Source organism: Salvelinus namaycush, chromosome 21, assembly GCF_016432855.1.
Source record: "Salvelinus namaycush isolate Seneca chromosome 21, SaNama_1.0, whole genome shotgun sequence".
NCBI lineage: Eukaryota > Metazoa > Chordata > Actinopteri > Salmoniformes > Salmonidae > Salvelinus > Salvelinus namaycush.
Window position 1 is genome coordinate 23,373,404 of NC_052327.1, and position 16,805 is coordinate 23,390,208.

At 43.1% G+C, this 16,805-nt stretch overlaps 1 protein-coding gene across 1 annotated transcript in view; it reads right to left on the bottom strand.

Annotated features, from left to right (window-relative positions):
* The window catches only part of kcng4a (potassium voltage-gated channel, subfamily G, member 4a), a 92,816-nt gene extending 81,095 nt beyond the window's left edge, over positions 1-11,721 (bottom strand). Inside the window, exon 1 of the mRNA XM_039017427.1 lies at positions 10,972-11,721. Within this exon, the coding sequence (XP_038873355.1) occupies positions 10,972-11,721 (750 nt within the window). The remainder of the gene's footprint in view (positions 1-10,971) is intronic.
* Positions 11,722-16,805: the final 5,084 nt, after the last annotated feature.

Consider the following 16,805-nt stretch of genomic DNA (forward strand, 5'->3'; position numbering starts at 1 on the left):
TTGTTTGTATGGACATTCAAAACTGGCCGAAAAGCATCAGGCTTAAACGTGAAAAATGAGGCATTTCAAGTTAATACACTGATCTACTCTATGGGTGATGAAGCCGAGGATTTATTAAATGCTTCAACGTTGACCGAGGAAGAGAAACTTAACTACAGTGCCGTTAAAGACTGTTTTGAAACGCATTTTGTAGGGAGACACAACATTATTTTTGAGAGAGCTAGGTTTAATATTCGCAAACAGGAGCAGGGTGAAACCACCGACAGTTTTATCACAGCTGTTCACAAACTAGCAGAACATTGTCAGTTTGGCGCGCTCAGGGAAGAGCTGATCCGAGATCGGATTGTAGTCGGAATAAGAAATATATCACTTTGTGAAAAGTTACAGTTGGATTCCCAGCTTACCTTGTCCAAAGCGGTAAACCAGGTTAGGCAGAGGGAGACAGTAAAAAGACAGCAGACGATACTGCGCGACAGCAGCTCCTTGCAGAACGAAGAGAGTGAGGAAATACATACATTTTCATACAGAGCTAAAAAAACGGAGGAGAACAGAGACGGACGTGGAGAAAACAATCACAGACAGCACCAGTAGCTAGTTCAAGTGTTTCTCGCAAATGTGGGAAATCCCCTTTCCACAGATGGAAAGATTACCCAGCAAAGGATGCGGAATGCAGGAAATGTCACAGGAGAGGACACTTTTCAGCTGTCTGTCGATTAAAGCAAATGCATGAGGTCTCAGAAGAGGTACATCAGGACAGCATCTTTCTGGGAGAAGTAAAGGAAAACAATGCTGGCTGGCATTCAGACATTAAAACCTCTACTTCATCACCCTCCCGGATCCGGGATCCTCCTCATCAAAAAAGCTGACTAGCATAGCCTAGCCTAACGGGACAGGGATATCATATAATATAATTTTCATGAAATCACAAGTCCAATACAGCAAATGAAAGATAAACATCTTGTGAATCCAGCCATCATTTCCGATTTTTTTTGGTTCGAAAATGTGCATATTTGAGGTATAAATCATAGTTTTACATTGCAGCCACCATCAAAAATAGCACCAAAGCAGCCAGAATAATTACAGAGAGCAACGTGAAATACATAAATACTCATCATAAAACATTTATGAAAAATACATGGTGTACAGCAAATGAAAGATAAACATCTTGTGAATCCAGCCAATATTTCCGATTTTTTAAGTGTTTTACAGCGAAAACACAATATAGAATTATATTAGCTTACCACAATAGCCAAACACAAACGCATTTATTCACCGCAAAGGTAGCTTTCGCAAAAACCAGCAAAAGATATAAAATTAATCACTAACCTTTGGACAACTTCATCAGATGACAGTCTTATAACATCATGTTATACAATACATTTATGTTTTGTTCGAAAATGTGCATATTTATAGCTACAAATCCTGGTTATACATTGTGAATACGTAGCAACGATTCACCAGAATCTCCGGAGCTATTTTGGACACTCACCTAATCTGACCAAAGAACTCATCATAAACTTTACATAAAAATACTTGTTGTATGGCAAATGAAAGATACACTGGTTCTTAATGCAACCGCTGTGTTCGATTTTTTTAAATAACTTTACTACAACATACAAAAAGCATTATTGTGAGACAGCGCTCACATATTCTTGGAGTGAACATATTCCACAGAAATACGAAATAACATCATAAATTGTGTCTTACCTTTGCTGAGCTTCCATCAGAATGTTGTGCAAGGAGTCCTATTTCCAGAATAAATCGTTGTTTGGTTTTAGAATGTCCATTTCTTCTGTCGAATTCGCGCCACAATGCTAGCCAAGGTTGCTAACATTCCCATCCTCTCTTGGCGCAAAGAACGGAAAACTCCAAAAGTCCCAATAAACGTTGAATAAACTGATAAAACTCGGTTGAAAAAACCTACTTTATGATGTTATTATCATATGTATCAAATAAAATCAGAGCCGGAGATATTCGCCGTGTATACCGAACGCTTTTCAGAAGACAATGTCGAGGTCCCTCTCGCGCCGTCGAAGACAAAGAAAATACCGGACCTGTCACTCCAAAAGCTCTTGTTCGGCCTCAGATCAAGCTAGACACCCCATTCCACCTTCCACTGCCTGTTGACATCTAGTGGAAGGCGTATGAAGTGCATACAGATCGATAAATAAAAGCCAGTTGAATAGGCAGGCCCTGACACAGAGCCTCGTTTTCAGATTTTTCACTTCCTGTATGGAAGTTTGCTGCCAAATGAGTTCTGTTTTACTCACAGATATAATTCAAACAGTTTTAGAAACTTCAGAGTGTTTTCTATCCAATAGTAATAATAATATGCATATTGTATGATCTAGAACAGAGTACGAGACCGTTTCATTTGGGCACGATTTTTTCCAAAGTGGAAACAGCGCCCCCGTATTGACAAGAAGTTAAACTCAATGGGGAGGTTGTGTCATTTAAACTAGACACTGGGGCAGCAGTGACAGCTATCCCAACTAGGCTGTATAGCTATAGCAGAGATGGCCCTTTGCTCTCTACAAACAAAAAACTGTACGGGCCCAGTAATAAGATTTTACCAGTGGTAGGGCACTTGGTGATTAAACTGGAGAGTAAAGACAAAAGTGCCATCCAGGCTGTCTTCGTCATTGACACTCTAGCCAGACCGTTGCTGGGACTGCCAGCAATTGAAGCATTGCAACTCATTGAGAGAGTGAGCGAACTGGAGGACCCAGGTGAGGTTATCAAAAATAAATTCCCAAAAGTGTTTTCTGGTCTAGGAAGGATAGAAGGTGACTACAAAATCTGCCTGAAAGAGGATGCTGTCCCCTATGCCCTTACCACCCCCCGCCGGGGGCCTATCCCTTTATTGGCCAGAGTAAAGGAAGAGTTGGGGAGGATGGAAGAAATTGGGGCGGTGTCTAAAATAGAGAGTCCCACAGACTGGTGTGCAGGGATGGTGGTGGTCCCAAAAGCCAATGGGGAAATAAGGATCTGTGTGGACATGACTAAATTGAATGAGGCACTCTGCAGAGAGAGACACATCTTACCATCAGTGGAGCAGTCACTGGCTCAGTTGGATGGCTCACAAGTCTTCACAAAGCTGGATGCCCGCTCAGGTTTCTGGCAGATACCGCGGTCATCAGAGAGTAGGGCACTCACAACGTTTATAACACCGTTTGGCCGTTACTGTTTTAATGTTTTGCCATTTGGAATCGCTTCCGGTCCTGAGCATTTCCAAAGACGTCCCAGCTGTTGGATGGGCTGAGTGGCGTCATAGTCCACGCGGACGATGTGCTCGTGTGCGGAAGGGACAGAGCAGAATATGATGTAAGGCTCACAGCAGTTCTGACCCGACTCCAGGAGACTGGCCTGACACTCAATGAAAAATGCACTTTTGCACAATCAGAGGTCTTGTTCTTGGGACACAAAATCAGTGCAGCTGGAATAGAGCCGGACCCAGAGAAGATCAGCGCCATCACAGATATGCCCAAACCCCAGAATGTGGCTGAAGTCAGGACCTTCTTAGGCATGGCCACATATGTGGGTAAGTTCCTCCCACAGTTCTCAGATACAACCAAACCCCTGAGAGACTTACTAGCCAAAGAGAATGACTGGTCATGGGGTCACATGCAACAGATAACGCTCCCCAGTTCTCTGTGAGCTCCTTTTCTGCTTTTGCCGCAGAATATGACTTCATACATGTGACCAGTAGCCCCTACCATGTACAGAGTAATGGTGAGGCAGAGAGAGCTGTGAAAACAGTCAAGGGACTGCTGAAAAAGAACAAGGATCCATACAGGGCTCTGTTAGCTTACAGAGTTACACCACTGCATCATGGGCCGTCGCCTACCGAGCTCCTGATGGGCAGGAGGCTGCGTTCCCCATTGCCTGTCTCGCCGGCTCAGCTTAAACCCCGATGGCCTAACAGGAAGGCCTTCGCTAAGAGGGACAAACGGCTGAAACAAACTCAAACTGGAGACTTTAATCGGAGACACCGTGCTAAGGAGAGGCCAGAGCTGACCGAAGGTCAACGTGTGTGGATTACAAACTCAAAGACACCAGCAATAGTGCTGAGGAAAGCGGATGCCCCACACTCCTATGTGGTGGACACAGGCTCAGAAGAGGTACGAAGGAACAAAACACAGACTGAGGCCACAGAAAATGCACAAAAAGAGGGTGAAGGAGAGAGAATGCTCACAGAGCCACAAGCGTGCCCAAAAAGGGATGTGAAGCCACCAGAGTGGCTGAAAGACTATGTTACGTGAAGAGAAAACATACTGTTGGGGGACCATACCCAGCAAAAAGAGACTGTACCTAAGTTAATGTTCATACTGTGTGATTTAATGCTTTCATACTGTCTCAGGATGGGAAGTAGCATGTTAGAGAATAATACTGGTTTCCAAATTGCATTTCAGTTATGCTTCAGTGGTTATGCATGTTGAGTTCTTGTTCATGGGAGAGGGGAAGATGTAGTAGGATGTCCCTTGGGGGTATCTGTACCTATGTAGGACATGCGAGGGTTAGGTTAATAAACAGGCTGGAGCTAGAACCTCGTTGTCGCGCGTCCTTATTTTAGATCATACTACAGGGTTGTGTCGTCTACAATCATCCACTTCCCTTCATTCGGGTAAGTGAAGGAATGGTTCACTTCCCCGAAAGATGAGTGAACCATTCCTTCACCTCATTATAACATCTTTGGTCTGGAAGACTACGTGACACCCAGAATGCATTGTATAATGTCAATAAACATGGCGCCACACATAGCTGGCAAATAGCTTAACTCATTATAATCAGTACAACCTTCAGAAAAGTATTTTACACACATCATAGTTGTCCATTACAATATATGCAATAATCGGAATGCATTATTTGTCACCAGTAATTGAAAACGTGAATAAAACTGTAAATACATTATACTCCATACATACATACTGTATTGGCCTACAGTAGAAATGACAACACGATATACAGACTAGGAACGCACACATGTCCAAAGTTATTATGTGTAAGAAAAACAACAAGGAAGGCAAAGCGAGCGCCAGCAAGAAAATTTTCCAATTCTTGCAAGACTGCGCAAATATATGCATACTTGATCTGCACAAACATGAGTGAAGTGCTGTGGGTTCTCCTGGAAGAGAGAAGTTTATCCGGCTCAGTAAAGCCTCAAACATAAAATGTCCGCAACGCTGAAATTGACTAATTCTATGAGAATTAATGAGGCAGAACACACCTCAATTCAAACTGTTGTTAGAAAATACAACTTGTTAGAAAATAATTTGAAATTGACATGTTGAAACATAGCCTATAGATAATTAGCAGGCAGCGTGTTGACTGTCCTGTTGCGTAATAATCACATTTTGGAACAGTGAGTGCATTCTGACATCACGTGCATAAACAACTCACGCTGGGGCGACCGTTAGAGATATTTGGAACTCACGTGTGAAAAGGTTAACACACATGCCGCTAATAAATAGAACCCTCCATTCAGGAGGAAAGTTATTAGAAGTCATGAACCATGATCACACCGCCTACGACTGGTTCAGTGCTTACAGAGTAATTCCGTCGTGGATAACATAACTATGAAATAGACTCCTTCATATCTATCGCCACTACAATGGTGTAAGACACATTGACTTGTAGTAAAACCACTACAGGTCCCCTTGGTATATGGCTTGAGGTCGGCAACGATTCTTACTGACACGCGGTCATTGACACAGAAATTATCTGATGAAGTCAGACTCATTCTGAACGGGTTTGTAACATCTGCTTCCAACTCACACCATCAAACACATAGATTCCCTGAACGCAGCTCACTTTACAGCTCACACTCTCAAACCCCTAGATCCCCTGAACGTGGCTCACTCTCCAGATCCCAATCACCTGAATTCTAATCACCTGTTCACACACCTGTATGTCATTATCACACACTATTTAGTTCACTTCATTGCACCCCATCACTGTGGGGTATTGTTTGTTTTGTGACACATCTGTGTCACATCTGAGTGCTGGGTTTCCCGTGAGTTACTCCTCCTGTGTTTGATAGTTTTTGCCTATTCCCTGCCTGTACTTTAGCCTATCGGCTTTTCTGTTATCTACCTATTGCCTGATCTCCCGGACTGCGTTACTATCCTTTTCCCTGCTTGTACTGTTGCCCTTTTGGACCCCCTGTGTATGACCTTCTGCCTGCCCCTGGACCCAGCTACCTGCCTCCTCCTGTGGTCCTTTGCAATTAACACCTGCTACGCCCTGCACTTGAAACCAGCTCTTTGTCTCCCCTCGTGTTCATTACAGGTTGCAGCCTACCAGGATAACTGGTTTTCTTTCTCTTGGCATGTGCGCTTGTGTAAGCATAAACACACACGTACAACAATATTTAATGAGGATTTATACTAGGATCACTTGAGGGCAAAATACCAGCCTTGGTAAAGTTGGAAATTGACTCTACAGCTACATTAATCACCAGAGGTCCATAGGTCATCCCTATAGACTGTCCGAAGCTAGTGCCTTACAGCTGTAGAGTTATCATGTAGTTATCAACTTAGGATAGTGCCCTAAGCAACACACTGCTAAGTAGGATCACCCTAGATATGACATTAGACAAAATGCCACGATAGAGTCATTTAGCCAAGACCGTGGATGTACAGATCCAGTCAAAAGTTTGGACACACCTACTCATTCAAGGGTTTTTCTTTATTTTTGCTATTTTCTACATTGTAGAATAATAGTGAAGACATCAACTATGAAATAACACATATGAATTCATGTAGTAACCCAAAAAGTGTTAAAAAAATCCAAATATATGAGAATCTTCAAAGTAGCCACCCTTTGCCTTGACAACTTTGTACTCTTGGCATTCTCTCAACCAGCTGCATGAGGTAGTCACCTGGAATGCATTTCAATTAACAGGTGTGCCATCTTAAAAGTTAATTTGTGTCACGATCGTCGTAAAGATGAGACCAAGGCGCAGCGTGAGTAGAGTTCCACATATTTTAAATAAATCGAAACTCACCCAAACAAAACAAATAAAGAACAAACGAAACGTGACGCTACTGGTATGCACAAAGGCAACTATACGTAGACAAGATCCCACAACACAAACGAGGAAAATGGCTTCCTAAATATGATCCCCAATCAGAGACAACAATAAACAGCTGTCTCTGATTGGGAACAATATCAGGCCAACATAGACATACAAAAACCCTAGACATACAAAACTAGCGTACCCACCCTAGTCACACCCTGACCTAACCAAAACATATAGAAAATCAGAGATATCTAAGGTCAGGGCGTGACACTTTGTGGAATTTCTTTACTCCTTAATACGTTTGAGACAATCAGATGTGTTTTGACAAGGTAGGTGTGGTATACAGAAGATAGCCCTATTTGGTAAATGGCGAAGTCCATATTATGGCAAGAACAGCTCAAATAAGCAAAAAGAAATGACAGTCCATCATTACTTTAAGACGTGAAGGTCAGTCAATACGGAACATTTCAAGAACTTTGAAAGTTTCTTCAAGTGCAGGCTACTTTGAAGAATCTCAAATATAAAATATATATACACTTTTTTTGGTTACTACATGATTCCATATGTGTAAATTCATAGTTTTGATGTCTTTACTATTATTCTACAATGTAGAACATAGTACAAATAAAGAAAAACCCTTGAATGAGTAGGTTTGTCCAAACTTCTGACTGGTACTGTATATAGAATATTGTCAATTTAGATGATTAAGGTGTGTGTTTGTTTTTACTTAGGAAGTGACAGAGCCACAAACAAGTTCCCCATACAACCGCCAGTTAGTGTCACAATGCCACTCATTTGGGGAAGAAATGTAATGATGCATTTTGTAAATACACTTTTATTAAAAAAAAAATATTTAACCTTTATTTAACTAGGCAAGTCAGATAAGAACAAGTAATTGTTTACAATGATGGCCTAGGAACAGTGGGTTAACTGCCTTGTTCAGGGCAGAATGACAGATATTTACCTTGTCAGCTCAGGGATTCGATCTAACAACCTTTTGGTTACTGGCCCAACGCTCTAACCACTAGGCTAACTGCATCCCCAATGCCGCCCCAATGTTAATGGTGTGTGTTATTAACGTCTGTCTAAGTTACTGCCTAGATCCACCAGCCTGGACAACCCGTGGCCATTCTTGTGGGGGTCTGCAGCTTGCAGAAATCCTACCAGGGTAAACCACCAGAGGGGGACTGCTACGATGATCCAGAAACCAGGACATCCCGTGGTCATTTTTATGGTAGGTTGCAACTTGCAGAATCCTTCCAAGATTGAACCCACCAGAGGAGGACTGTAATGACTGTCCTGTGAGGATCAGGATGGGTCAGATCAGCTTGGCGGTGGATGACAGTAGCCAGGCCCTCTCTTTCCCCTCCAGTATGATCCAAAGGAATGGCTGTTCCCGCTGAAACTCTAACACGTTCAAAAAGTGAATACTGGAACAATATTTCTAACATAAGAATGTGGGGAATGTTCAGAGGGGATCTAAAGAAAAATAATGCCATATTGGTTTTTATTTTGTGATGTCTTTAAAAAAGGTTATAAAGGAAATACTGTACATGAAATATGAAAAACGTAGAAAGTATTTATGTTAAGATAGGAATGTGATTTTAGGAGCCATAAGAGAATCTATCCCTTAAAAACTGTGCATAGTAAGTAGCGCGCCCCGAGTGAGGTCAGAGAGCGTGTCAGACTGACGGAGACGTCCCCTTTGGCCAGAGTGTATAAAAGGATTGCCAATAGAGATTAACATTAGACCAGACAATCACTGGTACGGCTGATCAGCTGTTCTAAGTCAAATATCTAGAAAAGCGAATCTAAGTTGGACCATCCTACTACTCTTCAAATCATCCTACTGTATTACTCTTCTTAAATCACAGTATCTTACTACGCTCATCACCAATGGGAACCGTCGACACGGCTGGCTAGCTATCTTCCAGAGTGAACAACAGTAGAAAAGGGGAGACCCCTTTCGGACATTCGGAGCCATACAAGCTTGCTGCTGAAAGGCCAACAACCTTCCTAAGGAGGGCTGGTTCCGACAGAGATAAACGGCGAACGAAGGCATTCACACTTAACGTTAAATACATTCATGATTTCTTACTTAAAACGGGCGGCGGTTCGTGTGCAAAGTATATGATTACTGTGGGAATAGTTCTAAAATGTATCAACGATAAGTATCCTTTTTTCTCTCTCTTTCCTCCCTCTTAATTTTCTGTGTAAGAAGCCGCCATATGTTGTCAGTCCATTAGGGACCTATTTCTCAAGTATTATGGGTGTATGTTTATTGTGTGTTATTATTTAGTTAGCTAGTAAATAAATAATTAAACCAATTTGTGTACTGAATCATGAGTAAGTATGGGGATTTTGCAGATCCTAGAAGATTACGACTGTTCAGAATGATATGATAAGAGGTTATGATTTAATACCTTGACTGTTTGATGGATGTGATAGGTAAAGACCTTTTTAGTTTAATTCGGGAGATGGTAACTCTTTAAAGAACCGCTCTTGTGGTGCCCCAGATTCCTAATGAGTTAATTGTTACATGATTAATTTAATCAGGTAACAATTAAACATAGTTAGTTGATACGATAAATAACAGTCATCAGATTAATGAAAGTAAAGTCACGACAAGGTGATATGATCTTTAACTAGTCTCTCAAAGCACTTCATGTTGACAGAAGTGAGTGCTACGAGGCGATGGTCATTTAGTTCAGTTACCTTCGCTTTCTGAGTGACAGGAACAATGGTGGACATCTTGAAGCAAGTAGACTGGGATAGGGAGAGATTGAATATGTCCGTAAACACTCCAGCCAGATGGTTTGCACATGCTCTGAGGACGCGGCTAGGGATGCTGTCTGGGCCAGCAGCCTTGCAAGGGTTAACACGCTTAAACGTCTTCCTCAAGTCAGCCACAGAGAACAAGAGCCCACAGTCCTCGGAAGCGGCCCGCGTTGTTGGTACTGTGTTATCCTCAATAGCAGGCGAAGTAGGTGTTTAGCCTTTCCGGGTGCAAGACGTCGGTGTCCGCGACGTGGCTGGTTTTCCACTTGTAATCCGTGATTGTCTGGACTCCCTGCCAACATCCCCTATACACTTCCTGATGAACTCAGTCACCGTGTCAGTGTATACGTCAATGTTATTCTCAGAGGCAACCCAGAACATATCCCAGTCCGTGCGTGTGTGTGTGAGAGAGAGAGCTTTTGTGTGTGTGTGTGTGCACATGCGTGTGTGTGTGTGTGTGCGTGCGTGCGGGAGAGCATGTGTCAATGTGTGTGTGAGAGGGAGAGTGTGTGTCAATGTGTGTGTGAGAGGGAGAGTGTGTGTCAAAGTGTGTGTGAGAGGGAGAGTGTGTGTCAATGTGTGTGTGAGAGGGAGAGTGTGTGTCAATGTGTGTGCGTGAAGGAAAGCATGTCCTGCATGCAACTTTTGATGGTCAGTGACTGAAAGACCAATTTAGCTGCATTATACTGTATGCAGCCAACTGAGAAGAATATGAATCAGTTGAAACACACACAAACACGACAAAAACTATACACATACTGCACACACACACGCATGCATACACACACGTACGCACACACACACACCTGACATTGGGTGCAGGGTAATAAAGTGAGAAGTAATTTCGGAGCTTGTTCATGCCCTGTTTGTGCTATGGCCAGCATATTGATCATTGTTGTTAATGGACACTCTCTGTCTTTCAGAATAAATCTGATGTGAGGATGAATCACTGTGGCTTTAAGCAATGTCCTTAATCACTAGTCATTATCAATCTGAGTCCAAGGAAAACTAACCTGTCGAGGAGGCCCCAAACACACACACACAAACACACACACACACAAATAAACGAGACACACTCCAGTGAGGGTGACAAATGTTACCTTGGTGGATATTTCTAAAGCTACAGCCTTAATGGCACTATGGCGGTCATTGTTAAGGTTGGCCTCACTCACCCTGTCCTCCTCCTCCCTGAGGTCCGGCATGGTGCTGATACACAGGCTGATGACGGTCACTGCTACCATCACCACCGACAGGCAGGCAAAGATCTTTCCTGGCAGGCCAGACTGGGGATTCTCAACCATATCCCTCAGCTGGTTCATGAACTTGCGATAGCGTGTCTCCTCAACTGGGGGGCGCAGCATGGCGTGTCTCTGCCTTTGCTCTTCCTCCTGCCGCTCGTGTTCCTTCATCTCCTCGATGCGCGTGCACATCTTCCTCTTGCAGCAGCGCTCCATGTAGGTCATCTCTACGCCCCAGTAGAGCAGCTCATCATGTAGTGACAGCACGCACATCTCCCTCAGCATGCGCAGCTTCCCCGCTGCCAGGAAGTTGAGGATGACGCGGAAGGCCGAGGGGCTGCGGTCAAAAAAGAACTCTCGCCGTGTCTCGTCGTAGTCGTCACACACTCCGGCAATCTCCTCTGGGCTGCTGAGGCCACAGAGCCGTCCCAGCCGGGTCAAGGGAAACTGCTCCAGCGTGCTCCAGGGAAAAGTGTAGCGGTTGCCTCCCACGTTGATGACCGCTAGTAGACCGTGGTCCACTGACAGTAGGTCCTCTGGTCGTCTGATGAACTGGGCCCTCTGGTAGTAGACACCCTTGACCGTCTCCGTCTCGGGGATCTGGGTGAAGATGGCATCGAGGCTGCTATCATCGCTGGCCGAGAGGTTGCTGAAGTCGTGGTTTGCATTGCTGATGATAGGCATGGTGGCATCGGGGTGGGTGGCCGGCTGGGCTGGTCACACTGGGGGCTCAGTGGCTGGTCTTGATGTTGGGCATCCTGGGGCTGGGGATCAGGTGAGTCCCTTCAGACTCTGCAGAAGGATCAAGCGGGTCCCAGGCTGGTGGCGTTATGCAGACACTGAGAGAGAGAGAAGAGAAGAAGGACATTAAATCTCAGTTAGACTGCAGTGGTGTAGAGGCTCCTCCTCGTCTACAGCACATCCCTAGTCCAGAGACTGACATCAGTGAGTCCGTAATGGATCAGAGCTCTGTACTGCACTGTCAAATAAAATACAATTGTATTTGTCACATGCTTCGTAAACAATAGGTGTAGACTAACAGTGAAATGCTTACTTACGGGCCCTTCCAAAAATTCAGGAAAAAAATAAAATAACACAAGGAATAAATACACAATGAGTAATGATAACTTGGCTGTATACACGAGTCGCGGTGCAGCGGTACAAGGTAATTGAGGTAGATATGTACATATAGGTAGGGGTAAAGTGACTATACTAGATAATGATAGATAATAAACAGTTGCAGCAGTGTATGTGATGAGTCAAAAGAGTTAGTGCAAAGAGGGTCAATGCAGGTGGTCCGGTTAGCTATTTAGTAGTCTTGGAGGTAGAAGCTCAGGGTCCTGTTGGTTCTAGACTTGGTGCATCAGTACCACTTGCCATGCGGGAGCAGAAAGAACAGTCTGTGACTTGGGTGACAATTTTTAGGGCCTTCCCCTGACACCGCCTGGTATAGAAGGATGGCAGGGAGCTTAGCCCCTGTGATGTATTGGGCCATCCCCACTACCCTCTGTAGCGCCTTGCGGTAGGATGCCAAGCAGTTGCCTACCATGCGATGATGCAGCCAGTCAAGATGCTCTCAATGGTGCAGCTGTAGAACTGTTTGAGGATCTGAGGGCCCATGCCACATCTTTTCAGCCTCCTGTGTTGGAGGCTTTCAGCCAACACTACTGTGTTGGTGTGTGTGGACCATTCCTTAGTGATGTGGACATCGAGGAACTTGAAGCTCTTGACGCGCTCCACTATAGCACTGACGATGTGGATGGCGGCGTGCTCTGCCCTCCGTTTCCTGTAGTACAGTACAGTACAGCAGTATGGTCAGTAGAGTAAGAATACACCTCCACTCTTCCCAGACAAACTAGCCCAGACACATCATCTGTCATAATGAATGGGTGTGAATCTCTACCTGTGAGGATGAGTAAAGCTGAGGATTAAGCTTGACATGTGTGGCTCACTGTGGTCATGTTTATGCCATATGGTATAGTGACAGATATCTAACAGGGCTACTCTTTTCTCAAGATGTTTATGACTGACAACAACTGATCTGACTACTACTTAGATTTGTTGCACAGTGGAGTGCTTTTCACACCTCTACTACTGCACATTTTAATTGTGATATAAAATGTCACCATCAATTTAGCATGTGGGGTATGGCTATTAGCCTATACCTTGGAGAACATTAGGGAGGTGGATAATAGTTGGCGGATAATTACAGTTTAAATCAGCGGTGGGCTACATAATGTAACTCCTCTAGTTCTGCATAGGGGATTCAATAAATCACTCTTGTCAAGGTGTTTCATTTCCATCGTGGTGGGAGAGAATTATACACTATTTATTAATAGAATAACTGGTAATACAGTATTCCCGTCTGATGGTTGGTTGCTTTGCCGAGTGGAAAGTTAATTGAAATAAGTGTTTTAGCGGCGCAGTGGCATTATCAGGAACATTCCCTCCACTGCGCTCACTAGTGACAGACACAGGAGATCAGAGCAATGAAGTTTCCATCTGCTATAGGTCCATTACAAATCCATTGCGTGCCATTTCATGAAATAGCCTAAGAACCATGTAGCCTGAGACACACACACACACACCACTGGCATAACGCAGTTTCTCTGGAATCCTGCGAGGTCGAAGTTAGGCCCGTATAGACCACCAATCGCTGTCCATGGTGCTGAAATTGAATGGATGATGGGCTTTCTGTGTTGCCAGTGCACGTATATACTTGCTTTAGCTAATGGATATATGTTTATTGGTAGGCCTATTTGGTCAAAATTTTCTAATGTTATGCCTAACATTTCACGAAACTGTCTCGCAATGCGGCCATTTTTAGACTGTGGGCTCGTGGCAATAATATAATTACTTGTTCAGTAGGCTAATTAAAGTTGGAAATTCAAACATTGCAGATTGTAAAATAAATATTCGATGCAACTGCATGCTAATTTGATATGTAATTCTTATACCAAAAAAATATTATAAATATCAAATAACCTAACAATATGGAAAAAAGTAGTCGCTTGAAGATAAATTCAGCCACTATTGTTGAACTATTGTTTTGTGTGGCTAATAGCAAATGGCCTGCAATATTCAAGGTAAATTCAATCAAATTAAATCCAACTTGAGATACTCTACCTGGTCTGCTGAAGTCCTCCTTGTTTGTGTGCAAATGTTTTCCCCATGGCCTGTAGGGGCCTAACTGTTTTCTAAACTGAGTGTTGTCGACCCAGACAGTCTTTCCTGAGACATTGTGCATTATATGTCCATTGCACTGCGCACAATGTAAAGGTAGTCTTTCATGATGCATGCTAAGATATAGCATAGACTGTTGATACTGCAACCACACAACTCAAACGCCGATTCACCAGTAGCCTATGCACGAAATCACAAACCGCTTTTTTTGTTCAAGCCCTCAAGAACTGTTGTCCGCTAAATATAATCTGTTTGCATCTGCCAATTTAATGGCTGTCCAGAATCCAGACGACCTGTCCCCAGAGTTTCCTATACATGTAATCTCTTTCTGTAACGTGTTGAGGCCGGCAATTAAGGAGAATGAGACGCTGTATTTGAAGCACAACCCAGTTTACCTGATGTTGCTATGGCAATCAAGCTGTTTTTACATCCCTGTAACTGTCGCTTCTGCGAACTGATCGTTTTATAAACTAAAACTCATAAAGAACTAGGCCTACCTAAAAAGGATTAGGCTATCAGTCTGATATGTGCTTTGACCACTTGAGTAAGCTCCGCTCATTGCACTGGCGCCGTCATAGCCTTGACCACGGCATTTATTCACCGATATCCCCCTATTCTTTCAAACTGTTAAATTGTTTATTTTTATTAAAGGCCTGAGTCACTTTTTCGGTCACATTCCTGAAGCCCAAGAAACAAACACTTATTTTCCTAGTAGCCTACATATGGAAAATAAAAAGGTTTATGAATTCGTTTTTGGAGGGTTTCTATCAAAACATCAACATCTATCACAACATCTATCAAAACTATGTAAAAAAAAAAGTACAACGATGACAGGCGCTGGGGGCCCACCCGCCTTGCGGGGGCTGCGGAGGTGTGCGATACACACACACACACACACACACACACACACACACACACACACACACACACACACACACACACACACACACACACACGGGTGATTCTGCATAGAAGTCATCTTTAAAAAGTAAAGGAATTTCTACTTCAAGTTACAAAGCTACATGTCGACAATAATAGGCTATTACAGACTATTATAACAAGTAGCCTATTTTATGGAACCCATAGCCTAATCGTCTTTTAATGTTTTATTATAAAGCTTATCGGTATGTGTTGAATGCCTTGTCTTATTGTCTTGAACGTCCCACTAAAGCATTGGCTGTCACTGTAGAATACTGTAGGCTACATCATTTTAAACAGCGGAGGCTGCTCTCACTATATATCATATAGACTATTGGTTATTTATTTTTAAACAGATCAAACAGCTGTTTTGGTTATTCCAATTTATCAAACGAGGAGTGTAAAGATGATTGTACTTTATATAACATCTAAGCTACTTGCTATTCTATCATAATCATTTTATTATTTCCAAGATATGATCAGATTTGTAGTTGACATTAAACTCCAATAAGCGCAATGACCATGACAAATAGGCCTACATTATTTGACAGTGAACGTTGAATAATAAGAATGAAGACTAAATAAACTTGTCACGTACCATATTAGTGAAGAGAACAGCTCTCTAGTTCTCAGTCCGTTTGAACATTCAACATCAGTCACTCTCACCGAAAAATACCAGATGCTACATGTTGTATCCACGGGATCCACAGTGTCCCAACCTGTAAACGCGATTAAAAAGTCTTCAAAATACGAAGAGAGAAAATGATACAAGCGGAGTGTCCCGTTACAAGATCCGTACTGCAGAGGCGTTGCGATGCGCGCGCTCCACAGATGAGCACGGGTAGGGTATAGCTTACCCCAAGTTTGCGAAGAGTAGGTGAGTGTCGTGTGTAGCCTAAGTGCCTTTCCCTTACCAGTTAAGTCACCTCACAAAGCCTAACTTTGAGTACCACATTTTGCCTTTCCCTTTACTGCTAATTGCTACGATAATACCATACGATAGATTCGATGGACCCTCTCGTACTATACAGCCCCAGCAAAAAAACAAATGTAGGCTATCCTGATGTAGTGTTTGGTTTTCAGTGCAGCACTGCCTATGGTAGTCTTGTTCTGCGGGCAATAGAGTTAAATCGACTGACAAACTCCGGCGCCAAGCTAACCTTTTCCATCCCGTAGCCAGCAAGCGGTTCTGCTGCTTTGATACTCTTCAAAACTCCCACTGGGGAGCGCGGATCATTTCGATCCCAATAATGTTTTTATGCAGCGGTGGATTATGGTCTCAGTGGGAAATAAGGTCCTTAGTCTGATAATACTAGGCATTAATCTGATATAGACCTATAGGTATAGGTAAGCTCATATAAAATGTAACATATTTAGCAGGAGTATAAGGTAGCCTATGATCATCAAATCATTCTAAAGGAATGGTCAGTGAGGTGAATTCTGGTAAAGGGTTTCATCATGTCTTACCACCTATGTTTTAGGACTTGTCTTTATTACAGTCAACATGGGTTATACAGTTAGTTTAGTCACTTGTCAGTGTATCAACATCAGCACTGCTCCCTAACAGAACAGAAAGAACACGAAAACCATCATCTACTGTACCTGGCAGGCAGATCCAGGAAACATTGCATGATCATCACCAACAGCAAGAAGTCAATAGCCTAACA